This window comes from Hemicordylus capensis, chromosome 4 (assembly GCF_027244095.1).
Source record: "Hemicordylus capensis ecotype Gifberg chromosome 4, rHemCap1.1.pri, whole genome shotgun sequence".
In the NCBI taxonomy this organism is placed as follows: Eukaryota; Metazoa; Chordata; class Lepidosauria; order Squamata; family Cordylidae; genus Hemicordylus; species Hemicordylus capensis.
Genome location: NC_069660.1, coordinates 88,267,956 through 88,280,267, shown reverse-complemented (window position 1 = coordinate 88,280,267; position 12,312 = coordinate 88,267,956). Strand labels below are relative to the sequence as shown.

Below are 12,312 nucleotides of genomic sequence, written 5' to 3'. Positions count from 1 at the left end.
TCCAGCACAAAATCCACTCCTGTGCACCCCTCCCCTGCATTTCCTTGTTGGCCTAATCATAGTTTAGTGCTATATCTGTGCTGCTTCTAAGCAGGATTTGGAGCAGATTTTCAAACCGTGGTTAAAAGGGAACCTATTTTCATAATAGCCCTATGGCATACTTTTCTCCACCCTTCCTGCTTACTGTTTTCCTCTGACAGCAAATATTATTTTAACAATAAAAATGGTAAAGAAGAAATTCAGCTTCCATTATGAAAAAGCAGACAACCTGCTGTTTGGAGACTCTGCCTTTTGGTGACTGAGGCAAACTGAAGTCTCTTAAAACAGACTCGGCAGTCATGCAAGGCCAGCTTGGTACATACACTAATTGACATGGTAGCAGACAACCAAGTTACTTTCCCAAGTAGATTAACCATGACTGATTCGTCTTCATTGATTTTCTCCCTGCACTTTGGACTAATCCAGGCATAACTGTTTATTTTTTTCACGATCAGTCCTGAAGGGTCCTCAGGATCTAGTTTGGTGATGTAAAACTTTCTGATGCTCAGAGGTTAGAATCACAAATCATGATATCCTTGTATACAGTAAATATAATTGCTTATTGTGCCCTTTATGCTATATAGATATGGTCAGCAGCCAGCCTCTCCCCATATCAGACAATAGCAAACGAAAAAAGAAAAAGAGGACTAGAGCTACAGACCAATTCCATGGAAGGTTTGAAGGTTGGTTTCACGTTTTGTTCAATGCACTGTATTTTGTTTTCTTGATTTTGCATAATATTCTTGGTTAAGCAGTTGCTGATGTGTTTAATTTATAGTGAGAATGTGTTTAAACGTGAGTTCTTATAGCCATGTTTTTTGAATGGCATTGTGTGTTTGTGTATTCATTGTCGAGAATGAGAATTGTGTATTCATTGTTGAGACTTCTTGGAATAGGAAATCATTTTATTATACTTTTCTATGTAAAGCACTTTAAGCACTTTCATTGAAAAGTGGTATATAAATAACTGTAGTAGTAGAGCCCTTTTGTGCTTTGATTCTTCTCAGATAAATAGCTAAATTATCGAAATAGATGTATTTGCAGGAGTTGTCCCACTTCTGCTTCCATGAGATTATTTCAGAGTAATTTGAGGGAAGGAGCAATCCTAGGCACACATACTGGAGAGTGAGCTCCATTGATTGTATTGGGCTTATTTCAGAGTAAACATACAAATAAAGTAAGCTGGATCTGTGCACTTATGCACAGAGATTTCAAGGAGATCTATAGACATGTCACTTTCACTGGATTGTGTCCCATGTGCTAAACTGAATTTCATTTTCTGAGTTTCCTTTCCCAGGGAGCAGGCTGTACTGACTGTAGAATGTTAATGCAAAATTGACCTAATGTCCGCTGGAGAACAGTCCTCAAGAAGCTTGATTATATTTTGCCTTACATCAGTTTCATTTTATCCTGTGGTCCACATAACAGGATAACAGCTTTTTTGGAGTTAATATTAACTTCATTTCCACACTGCTGGCTGTATTCATTTAGAACAGATTCATCGTAACACTGAAGTTGCTGCTTCAACCCTCTTGATTAGCAGAGGAGCTCTTGCTCTTTTTGAATCATCAGGATTAGTCATTTACTTAGTACAGGCCTGCACAACATAAGGCCTGGGGGCCAGATGTGGCCCGCGGGGACTTTTTTGCCGGCCCCAGGGGTGGGCCAAAGTGTTGTGGTGCTTGAGGTGAGGTGCAAAATGCCACCTTGACTCATGGACTTGGAGGGGGATAAGCTCCCTTTCAAAATTGACCTTTGCAAGTGTTGAAAGTGCATGGGGGACAGGGAAGAGGAAAGGTTGCTTGCTAGGAGCCTCCTCTTACCCCCTCATGCTGTGGGTAATTAGTAATTGCTTTTATTAATATTTTCAATAATTTTAATGTATTCATTAATGTGATGAAAATTTACCTCGGCTCATGGTTGGTTCTAGCCTGTAAGGGTATTTGTCTTGTGCACCCCTGGCTTCGTAGCTTGTCCTTGCAATTCACTGAAGTGAATTTTCCTAATGATTTCTGTATGTGGATTCCTTTGGCAGATTTGTACAAACTCACTGCAGAATTACTGGGTGAGGGGTCCTATGCCAAGGTTCAGGGAGCTGTTAGCTTGCAAAATGGGAAGGAGTATGCAGTTAAAGTAAGTAAAAACATCCAGAGTTTATTTTCAGTTGCTTTAGACCTTTGCTATCTAAAAATGTCATTGATGGATGTTACTGTTGGTGGGCGGGGAGTACTTTCTGGTGTGATGAGAATTTTAGATAATTGGTGAGATGCTATGGAGTTCTTAGGCTGGAGAACAACAAGGACTTGTTCACATGTAACATTTCTGAGCCTCCAAATCATGGTTTGGATTGAGGGATTTGGAATATGTCTTGTGTTCTCTCTTGTTGTGTGCTCAGCTAAATGAGTTATTTTCCTGGTTGGACTAAATGATAGATTACTATTACAATCTGAACTATAGTTTGCGTGAGTCTTCAAGCCAGGATTGCGCATCATAGTTTGATACTGGATTGCAAACTGTAGATTGGTCACATGTCACGGCCAGGGGTGTAGTGGGAGGGATGTGCAAACAGCTTCAATGTCTAAACAGTTTCAACGTCAAACCAGTTTGGTTCGACAGTTCAACGTTGAACTGAGCCACCCCTTGTTCAGTCCGACCCTGGACCGAACCCGCCTGGCTGTTCAGGGGGGGTTGCAAGTAATTTTAAAAAAAATAGTACTTAACCCCTCCGGGGCCACCTAATGGTGCAGTGGGGAAGTAATTTTGCCTAGGGAGCAAAAGGTTGTTGGTTCGAATCCCTGCTGGTATGTTTCCCAGACTATGGCAGCAGCGATATAGGAAGATGCTGAAAGGCATCATCTCATACTGCGCGAGAGGAGGCAATGGTAAACCCTTCCTTTATTTTACCAAAGACAACCACAGGAATCTGTGGTCACCAGGAGTCGACATCGTCTCGATAGCACAACTTTACCGGGGGGCTTCTCCGATGCTGCGGTGGGGGTGGGGTCCCTCACACCAAAAACCACCCTATTCAGACATTCTTTGGCCCTTTCCAGGACCTTTCCTCTGTTGCGGCAGCCATTTTGAAGGCCACTGCGCATGTGCAATGGGCCCCTGCGTGGCTGGGTCATGTCTGCTAAATCTGTACCATGTCAGTAAACATCTAGGTGGTTGTCCTTCTGACACTGAAATCCCTATTAATGGCCCATTATTTTTGCTGATGTTCTATCCTAGGGTGCCAAACTGAAGGGGGAGGGTCTTTCTTTCTTTCTCCTTTGCATATGGCAAAGAAAATTAAGGGCTACCTACCCAGGTAGTTATTGTTTCTATGACTTATTTGAAGTATATTTGACCTCAACACTGGATTAGCAAAATGTACTTTTGTTTGGGCAAACTGCTATCTGGACAGCCCCATATAGCTGGAAAAAGAAGTGCCTTTTGATAGTTGAGATTCTCATATATTTAACAGGGGAGAACAACCAACCCTGTTCAACCCCAGCACAGAGTCCTTCCAGTGGCTGTTGCTGGTGTCCACTTTGTGTGCCTTTTTTATTGTGATCCTTTTGGAGACAGAGACGTCTTATTTCTCTAAAAATGATTTGTATGTAAACTGCTTTGAGAACTTATTTTTGTTGAAAAGCAGTATATATGTAATAGTTTTTTAAAAATTAAAAGAAGGTTTGTTTGTTTTAAATATGGACTTTCCATTTTGATATTAGATAATTGAAAAAAATGCAGGACATAGTCGGAGTCGGGTGTTCCGGGAAGTAGAGACATTGTATCAATGCCAGGGTAACAAGTAAGTAACTTACAGCTTTTAACAATACACTTATGAATTGTTAAAATTATTTAGTAAAGTTCCTACCACATCAAAATCTGTGAATTTCTAATTTATTCCCAGTATACAGTTGGGAAATCAAAGGTTCTGATAAAGGAATACTGAGGCTGTGCACATGGGCAGCTCTACCCAGGTTAGGGAAGCACTACCTGGGTAAGGCTGCTCGTGTGCAGCACGGAGATTGAGCCAAAACCCAGTGCTGCATCCCCTGCAAGCCTGAGTTTTGTACTTGGGTTTTTTTACCTGGGTTAAAGGGCACAAGCATGCCCTTTATCCCAGGTACAGGGTCATGTGTATGCTCGGACTGCGTACAGCCTAAGTATACACGTAATCGAGTGCCTAAAGCGCCCGACTCCCGGCGAATCGCCCAGTCTGTCGCGCGCATCATGTGGTATGCGTTGTGGGGTTCCTGGAGGCCGGGGCAACCAGTCCTGACCTCTGGTGAGCTGCGCTGCACAGAGCAGTGATGGTCATGTAGGTGCACAACGGCATGCCCATGAGGACACACAAGTATCGTCTGGGGGAAGGTAGCTGCCCTCCCTGCTCTGGTAGGGATCATGTGGATAGTTTTAGTGTATAGTATAGATGGGGAACCTTGGCACTCCTGCAGATGTTGGCCTACAGTTCCCATAATCCCTAGCTATTGACCTCTGTGGCTGGGGATTATGGGAGTTGTAGTCCAAAAACAGCTGGAATGCCAAGGTTCCCCACCCCTGGATAGTGTATAGTTACTAAGAGTCAACACCAACTTGACAGCACTTAGTCAATCAATCGATCATTTGTATAGCAGAAGTAGTGATTTTTTCTTTATATTGTTCTTCCTGCCCCTTAATTGAAGAATGTGTGTTCAGAATTCAAATTCTGAAATTCTTATTCCCAAATGAAGATGAATAAAGTAGTTGAACTGGTTTAGTGCTGAAAATGAACTTTAATTTTCAGCCCTTTTTAAAGAGGATAACTATCTGCTCAACACTTGTGAGATGTGTGCTGGGATTTCTGAAAACATGTCTGGGTTTTAGGTGTGTTCTAGATGCCAAATGAATTCCCATTTACTTAAGGCAACAGAAAAGCTGAGAGTCTGCTTTAGTCAATATACAGCATATGTAGTATAAGGATATGTTTAAATCCTTTCCTGAATGACAACGGATTGTCCCAGCATGTGTTACTATGTGGCAAAGCAGATCAAACTCTGGTAGCATGTTTTTAAAGAATGCTCAACACAATTAGGGATGTGCAAAAAATTTCGGGCACAGAACGATCTGTGCCCGAAATGAACAATTTCGGGTGATTCGGGGCTGAACCGAATCACCCCCGATGCCCCCCGAATTTTTTCGGGCACGAGCCGAATCACCCGAATTTCGGGCACGAAAAATTCGGGTGATTCGGTTCATGGTTGATTTTTGGCGATTTTTTTAAAGTTTTAGTGACTTTGGGGCAGTTCGGGGGCATAGCATGGGATTTGGGCAAAAGGAGTGGGGTGGGGTGGTAGTGCCTAATGGGTGCAGGCTACCACCCCAATTTCAGGGGGATTGGGCAAAGGGCTGATTTTTGGTAAATTTCTGAAAATTTCATGTCTTTGGGGCAGATTGGGGCATATTGGGGCAGAAAGTGGGGGCTGGGGCAGAATAGTGGGGTGGGGTGGTAGTGCCTCATGGGTGCAGGCTACCACCCCAATTTCAGGGGGTTTGGACAAAGGGGTGATTTTTTGAGAATTTTTGAAGTTTTGGTGACTTTGGGGCAGTTTGGGGGCAGAAAGTGGATCTGCCCCAAAATAGTGGGGTGGGGTGGTAGTGCCTCATGGGTGGAGGCTACCACACCAATTTCAGGGGGATTGGGCAGAGGGCTGATTTTTTGAGAATTTTTGAAGTTTGGGTGTCTTTGGGGCAGATTGGGGGCAGAAAGTGGATCTGCCCCAAAGGAGTGGGGTGGGCTGGTAGATAGTGCCTGATGGCTGGAGGCTACCACCCATCACCAATTTAAGAGTGATTGGGCAGAGGGGTGAATTATGGTGAATTTATTTGTATGAGGTTTGTCTTCATAAGGTGAAGTGTGCTAAATTGATTACTTCCTCATATTATTCACAGTAAAGGAAAGTGTGAAAAAGTGAAAGTGGGGTCATGAGAGTTGTTTAATTGAAAAAAATCTCATTTGCTATGATAGAATGAGAATTCACACCTCAGAAAAAACTTAGCCTCCGGCTATCAGGCACTATCTACCAGCCCACCCCACTCCTTTGGGGCAGATCCACTTTCTGCCCCCAATCTGCCCCAAAGACACCCAAACTTCAAAAATTCTCAAAAAATCAGCCCTCTGCCCAATCCCCCTGAAATTGGTGTGGTAGCCTCCACCCATGAGGCACTACCACCCCACCCCACTATTTTGGGGCAGATCCACTTTCTGCCCCCAAACTGCCCCAAAGTCACCAAAACTTCAAAAATTCTCAAAAAATCACCCCTTTGTCCAAACCCCCTGAAATTGGGGTGGTAGCCTGCACCCATTAGGCACTACCACCCCACCCCACTCCTTTTGCCCAAATCCCATGCTATGCCCCCGAACTGCCCCAAAGTCACTAAAACTTTAAAAATTCACAAAAAATCAGGACTTTGCCCAATCCCCCTGAAATTGGGGTGGTAGACTCTACCCATTGGGCACTACCACCCCACCCCAAAATTTTGCCCCTGGGCCCCTTTTTACCCCCCCGAATCGATTCGGATTCAGATTCGGATTAAATCCGAATCCGAACCGAATCAAGGGTGATTCGGGTGACCCAGATTCGGGCACAAAACAGAACGGGGGTGATTCGGCTCGGGTCCGAGCCGAATCACCCGAAAATCCGAATTGCACACCCCTAAACACAATAGCCATCAGAAATCTAAATTCTATGGCTTGCATGACAGAAAAGGAGAAGTATGCATGCTGCTTTAGGGCTTCAAGAATTTTGTGTTCAAATTAATTTGATTTCAGATATTTGCTATTTATTCAGTTTAATAGTAGCAATAACCTGAAATCAAGCCTTACAAATATTCAGTTATGAAACCCAAACAGTAGAGTTCACTGCTTTTATTTATTTGACTTATATCCTGCTCTGTCCCAGGGGCTCAAAGTGGCTTAGAGTGATTCTCCAAAATCTTGATAGTCATGTCCCCAAAGGCCCACTTAGTGAAAGTTGGAAATGTAGCACTTAAATTAGTGCATTTCTGCTGTCTTCACTAGAACTACATCACTTTAAGTTGCAAACTATGCATTTCTGCTGTCTTCACTAGAACTACATCACTTTAAGTTGCAAACTATGGTTTGTAAACCATAATTAAGCCATGTTTCCTGGGTTCACAAGACATATGGAACTGTGATTTTTAAATAACAAGGATTGTTCCATCATAGCTCACACTGGAGGGAACACAGAGGCTTGAAGCTCCTTAGGCTGAATTGTGAATTGTTTGTTGGATCACTAGAACTGGGCTATTGAACCATCTCTGAATAATAACTTCAACTGTTACTTTGGATATACTATGATTTTAATATACAGATTTAAGATAATTTATGCTGCCCCTTTCTCCCTCAGGAACATTTTGGAATTAATAGAATTTTTTGAAGATAATGCAAGGTACTACCTTGTCTTCGAAAAACTTCATGGAGGTACTGGCTATACATCATATTTAAAATGTTTAAATCACATTTAAAGATCATACCTTATATATTTTGGAAAGTTTTTGTAATAGATTAGCTGACATAATATTCATAAACCTGTTACTGGAGTATACATGGATAACTGATCTGGATAGCTTCCATATCTCTTTGGATATATTAACCAGGGGCCATCCCATGAAACTGAAGATCAGCAAATTTAGGACCGACAGAAGGAAGTACTTTTTCACACAGTGCATAATTAATCTATGGAATTTTCTGCCACGGGATGTTAGGGATGTGCACGGTCCGGAGCAGTCCGGACCGGCACCGAAGGGGGGCCTTCCTTTTAGGGCGGGGAGGGCTTGCTTACCCCTCCCACCTCTTTGCCCCCGCCAGAGGCCGTATTTAACAGAGTAACGGGGGCGCTGGAAACCAGCCGCCTCCCCCGCCCCGAGCGGATTAGAGGAACTACCACTGCTGCTGCTGTCGCCCGCCCGCCAGCCCTCCCTCCCAGCTGCCCCCCCCGCCCGAGTCCTCACCCGATGGCTGCTTTAACCAAAGAGAGGAGCTCACGAACAGAGCTCCTCTCGCTTTGAAATCCTGCAGGCGAGTGAAGGAGGCAGGCTTTGCGCGCGCACATGCGCGCACTGCAAAGCACGCCGATCGCCGGAGGCCCGGTCTACCTGCCGGGAAAAGGCCGGGTAGACCGGGCCTCCAGTGAGGCCCAGTCTACCCGGCCTTTTCCCGGCGGGTAGACCGGGCCTCTGGCAATCGGCGTGCTTTGCAGTGCGCGCATGCGCGCGCGCAAAGCCTGCCTCCTTCACTCGCCTGCAGGATTTCAAAGCGAGAGGAGCTCTGTTCATGAGCTCCTCTCTTTGGTTAAAGCAGCCATTGGGTGAGGACTCGGGCGGGCGGGCAACTGGGAGGGAGGGCTGGTGGGCGGGCGACAGCGGCGGCAGTGGTAGTTCCTCTAATCCGCTCGGGGCGGCGGGGGCGGCTGGTTTCCAGTGCCCCCGTTACTCTGTTAAATACGACCTCTGGCGGGGGCAAAGAGGCGGGAGGGGTAAGCAAGCCCTCCCGCCCTTAAAGAAGTACCCCCCACCTGGACCAGCCCGGTCCCGAACCGGTCCGGCAGTTCGGCCATTCTTTAGAATGGCCTCCGGACTGGTTCGGACACACCCCTACGGGATGTGGTGATAGCTACTAGCTTGGATGGCTTTAAAAGGGGTTTAGACAAATTCATTGAGGACAGGCTAGTCTGGTGGTTATAGACCACCTCCAGCTGCAGAGGCACGATGCCGCTAAATACCAGTTGCAGGCAAGCAACAGCAAGAGAGCATAACCTCAGCTCTTGCTTTTGGGCTTTCCAGAGGCATCTGGTGGGCCACTGTGTGAAACAGGATGCTGGACCTGATAGACCTTGGGCCTGATCCAACAAGGCTGTTCTTATGTAATGCAAAATAAACAACTTTATTCCCCAGCCTTTTCCTGCTGTACATTTTCATACTTAAAATCATGTGTGCTGTTTAGAATCCCATACAGCAGGAAAACAAAACCAAATATTTTTAACTGTCCTGTTGTGAATATAAAAGGGTTGGTAAAGCATTTTAACAGATTTGATGGAAATGGTCAATGTTGGCTGGATTTATAAATTCTGTGCAACTTGACTTTACCAGCTCCATCTTTTCTAAAGCTAAAACTCCCATGTTCGTGTGTTCAATTTCTTGTGTTAGGAATACTGACTCAAACAAGCAGCCAGAATGTGGAATCTCTCTCTTTCCCGTAGACTAGGGGTTCCCAACCTTGGGTGCCCAGATGTTCTTAGATGGAAACTTGCATCATCCCCAGACACAATAACCTTTGGCTATTGTGTCTGGGGATGATGGGAGTTGTAGTCTAACAACGTCAGCCAAAGCCATTTCCCCAAACAACTTGCTTCTTTTCTGCATTAATGTTGATAAATGTTTTTGCCTGTTCTGCTGTGGTTGACTAGTTCTCAGTTCTCCCCTTCATTGTCAAGGACAAATCCTGATAAGATCAACCAGTCGTCATAGCATAAGATTTCAACAGCAGGGAAAGGACCCATGGGATTCAAAAGGAATCTCTTGGCAAATATAAATAAGTTCTAGTAAGAACAAATCAGCCTACTTTCCTTCCTCTGTCTCTACAACTGGACTAAATTTGGTTCAAATTGGGGTCCACAAGCTAGATCTCTTGCACCTCAAATGTTCACATGTCTGCCCTCTTGGTTCGGGGTGGATGACATCATTACAAACTACACCATTGAGGTGTCCCTGTGTGTCACTCACAACTGTACTAAATTTGGTCCAAATCAAGTTAGTGCATTTGCGCCTTAAAAATTCACACGTCCACCATCTTGGATTGGGGTGGCTGACATAATCACAAACTACGGCATTGAGGTTTCCCCGTGTGCTCCTACAGCTGTAGCAAATTTGGTTCATATTGGTCCAGGCGTTGTGAAGTTGATGGGACACACACACACACACACACACACACACACACACACACACACACACACTACTGGGTGATCTCATAAGCCTACTGGAAAGTAGGTTAAAAAAGGCTTTTCAATAATTGTTGTTATTCTTCCTGATACCTACATAAGAAAAGCCCTGCTGGATCAGGCCCAAGGCTGGCCGGTCGATCTGTCTGTCTGTCTATCTATCTATCAATCATTTAATTAATACATTTGTATACCGCCCACTACTAAAGTCTCTAGGTGGTTTACAGCATAAAACAAACCAAGAATAAAATAAAGCAAGAATTTAACAGTTAAAATATCCATAAAAACACCAACTAATTAAAAAGCTTGGCTGAAGAGACGTGTCTTCGGTTGTTTCCTAAAAGCCAACAGGGATGCAGCAGCTCTAATCTCAACAGGAAGTGCATTGCACAGTTCTAGGGCAACTACACAGAAGGCATGCCTTTGAGTCGCCATCAGACAAGCTAGCAGCACCCTCAGATGAACCTCCCCTGAAGATTTTAATAGGCAGCAGGCTTCATAACGGTGTTCTCCTAAATACCATGGGCCCAAGCCATTAAGGGTGTTATAGGTAATAACCAACACTTTGTATTTTGCCTGGAAACCTATTGGTAGCCAGTGTAGATGTTTTAGAATCAGAATAATATGGTCTCTACTGGATATCCTGAAGGTCAATTTGGCAGCAGCATTCTGCACCAATTGCAGCTTCTGGGCTATGTACAAAGGCAGTACCATATAGAGTGTATTGTAGTAGTCATGCCTGGAAGTTGCCAGCATGTGCACTACTGTCTTAAGGTCACTCACTTCCAGGAAAGGGCACAGTTGGCGAACCAGTCAAAACTGATAAAAAGCACTCGTGGCCACTGCTACCACCTGAGGTATCGGGGAGAGGGTTGGGTCCAGAAGTACTGCCAAACTGTGAATCTGTTCCTTCTGGGGGAGTGTAACCCCATCCAGAACAGACAGATCTAAATCATATCTCGGGTCACGACCCCCACACAGTCAGTACCTCCATCTTATTTGGTTTCAACTTCAGTTTGTTATCCCTCATCCAGCCCATTACTGCCTCAAGGCAGGCATTTAGGGAAGTTATGCCATTGCCTGATGAAGCTGAAGTAGAGAAGTAGATTTGGGTATCATCAGTGTACTGATAACACCCCGCACCAAATCTCCTGATGATCTCTCCCCGTGGTTTCATGTAGATGTTAAAAAGCATTGGACACAAAATGGTAGCCCTGAGGGACACCATACAAAAGCTCTCGCTTTGTAGAGCAGCAGTCTCCAATAACACCTTCCAAAATCTGTTTGTGAGGTATGAGCGGAACCACTGCAAAGTAGTGCCTTCTACACCCAGTCCCCACAGGCAATCCAGAAGGATACCATGGTCGATTGTATCGAAAGCTGCTGAAAGATCCCAAAGGAATAACAAGGTCACACTCCCTCTGTCAATTCCCCTTTGGACATAATCCATCAGGCCGACCAAAACAGTCTCCACCCCATAACCTTCCCTAAAGCCAGTTTGAAATGGGTCTAGATAATCTGCTTCATCTGAGACTGCCTGGAGTTGAGAGGCCACTACCCTCTCAATCACCTTGGCCAACCATGGGAAATTGGAGACAGGCCTATATTGCCCAACTCTGAGGGATCCCATGTAGGCTTCTTTAAAATAGGTCTAATAACTGCCTCCTTTAAACAAGGAGATATCTCCTACCTTCCCTCAGAGAAGCATTTATTATCTCAGTCAGACACTCTCCAACAATCTCCTTGCTTGATGATATAAGCCATGTTGGGAAAGGGTCAAGAGAACAGGTGGTAGGATGCACAGTTCCAAGCAGTTTGTTCACATCCTCAAGAGTCACAAACTGATCCAATATAACTGCACAAGAGGAGGTACTGGATACCCCTGCTAGACTCTGTACCAACAATGGAATCCAGGTTGGCTCAAATACAAGATATTTTGTCCACACACAAAAAAAAACTCATTATAAGCTTCACAGCGGCTAACTGATGGTTTCAAAGCTGCAGCGATCAGGGCCTGTATAAGTTCCCTCACCACCCTCAACAATTCCACTGAATGTGCCCCTGTGGATGCAATGTGCACAGCAAAGAATTACTTCTTTGCCGCATGTATTGCCAGATCATAGGTCTTCAATTGTTCTCTGTGCTGTAATCTGTCGGATTCGAGCCAAGTCCTCTATTTGTGCTCTAGTCATCTACCTAGCCACTTCAGCTCCTGTAGTTCTTCCGTATACCATGGAGCTAATTTAGAAGCGGGTCGGAGAGGACGCTTAGGAGCGATCAAGTCTAT

The 12,312-nt window shown here is 44.7% G+C and overlaps 1 protein-coding gene across 5 annotated transcripts in view; it reads left to right on the top strand.

Moving 5' to 3' along the window:
• Positions 1-12,312, top strand: part of MKNK1 (MAPK interacting serine/threonine kinase 1) — a 60,699-nt gene that overhangs the window by 27,271 nt on the left and 21,116 nt on the right. For all 5 annotated transcript variants that reach the window (XM_053246053.1, XM_053246055.1, XM_053246057.1 and 2 more), the window contains 4 exons: positions 624-722; positions 2,075-2,172; positions 3,756-3,835; positions 7,437-7,510. In XM_053246053.1, coding sequence (XP_053102028.1) covers positions 624-722; positions 2,075-2,172; positions 3,756-3,835; positions 7,437-7,510 — 351 coding nt within the window. The remainder of the gene's footprint in view (positions 1-623; positions 723-2,074; positions 2,173-3,755; positions 3,836-7,436; positions 7,511-12,312) is intronic.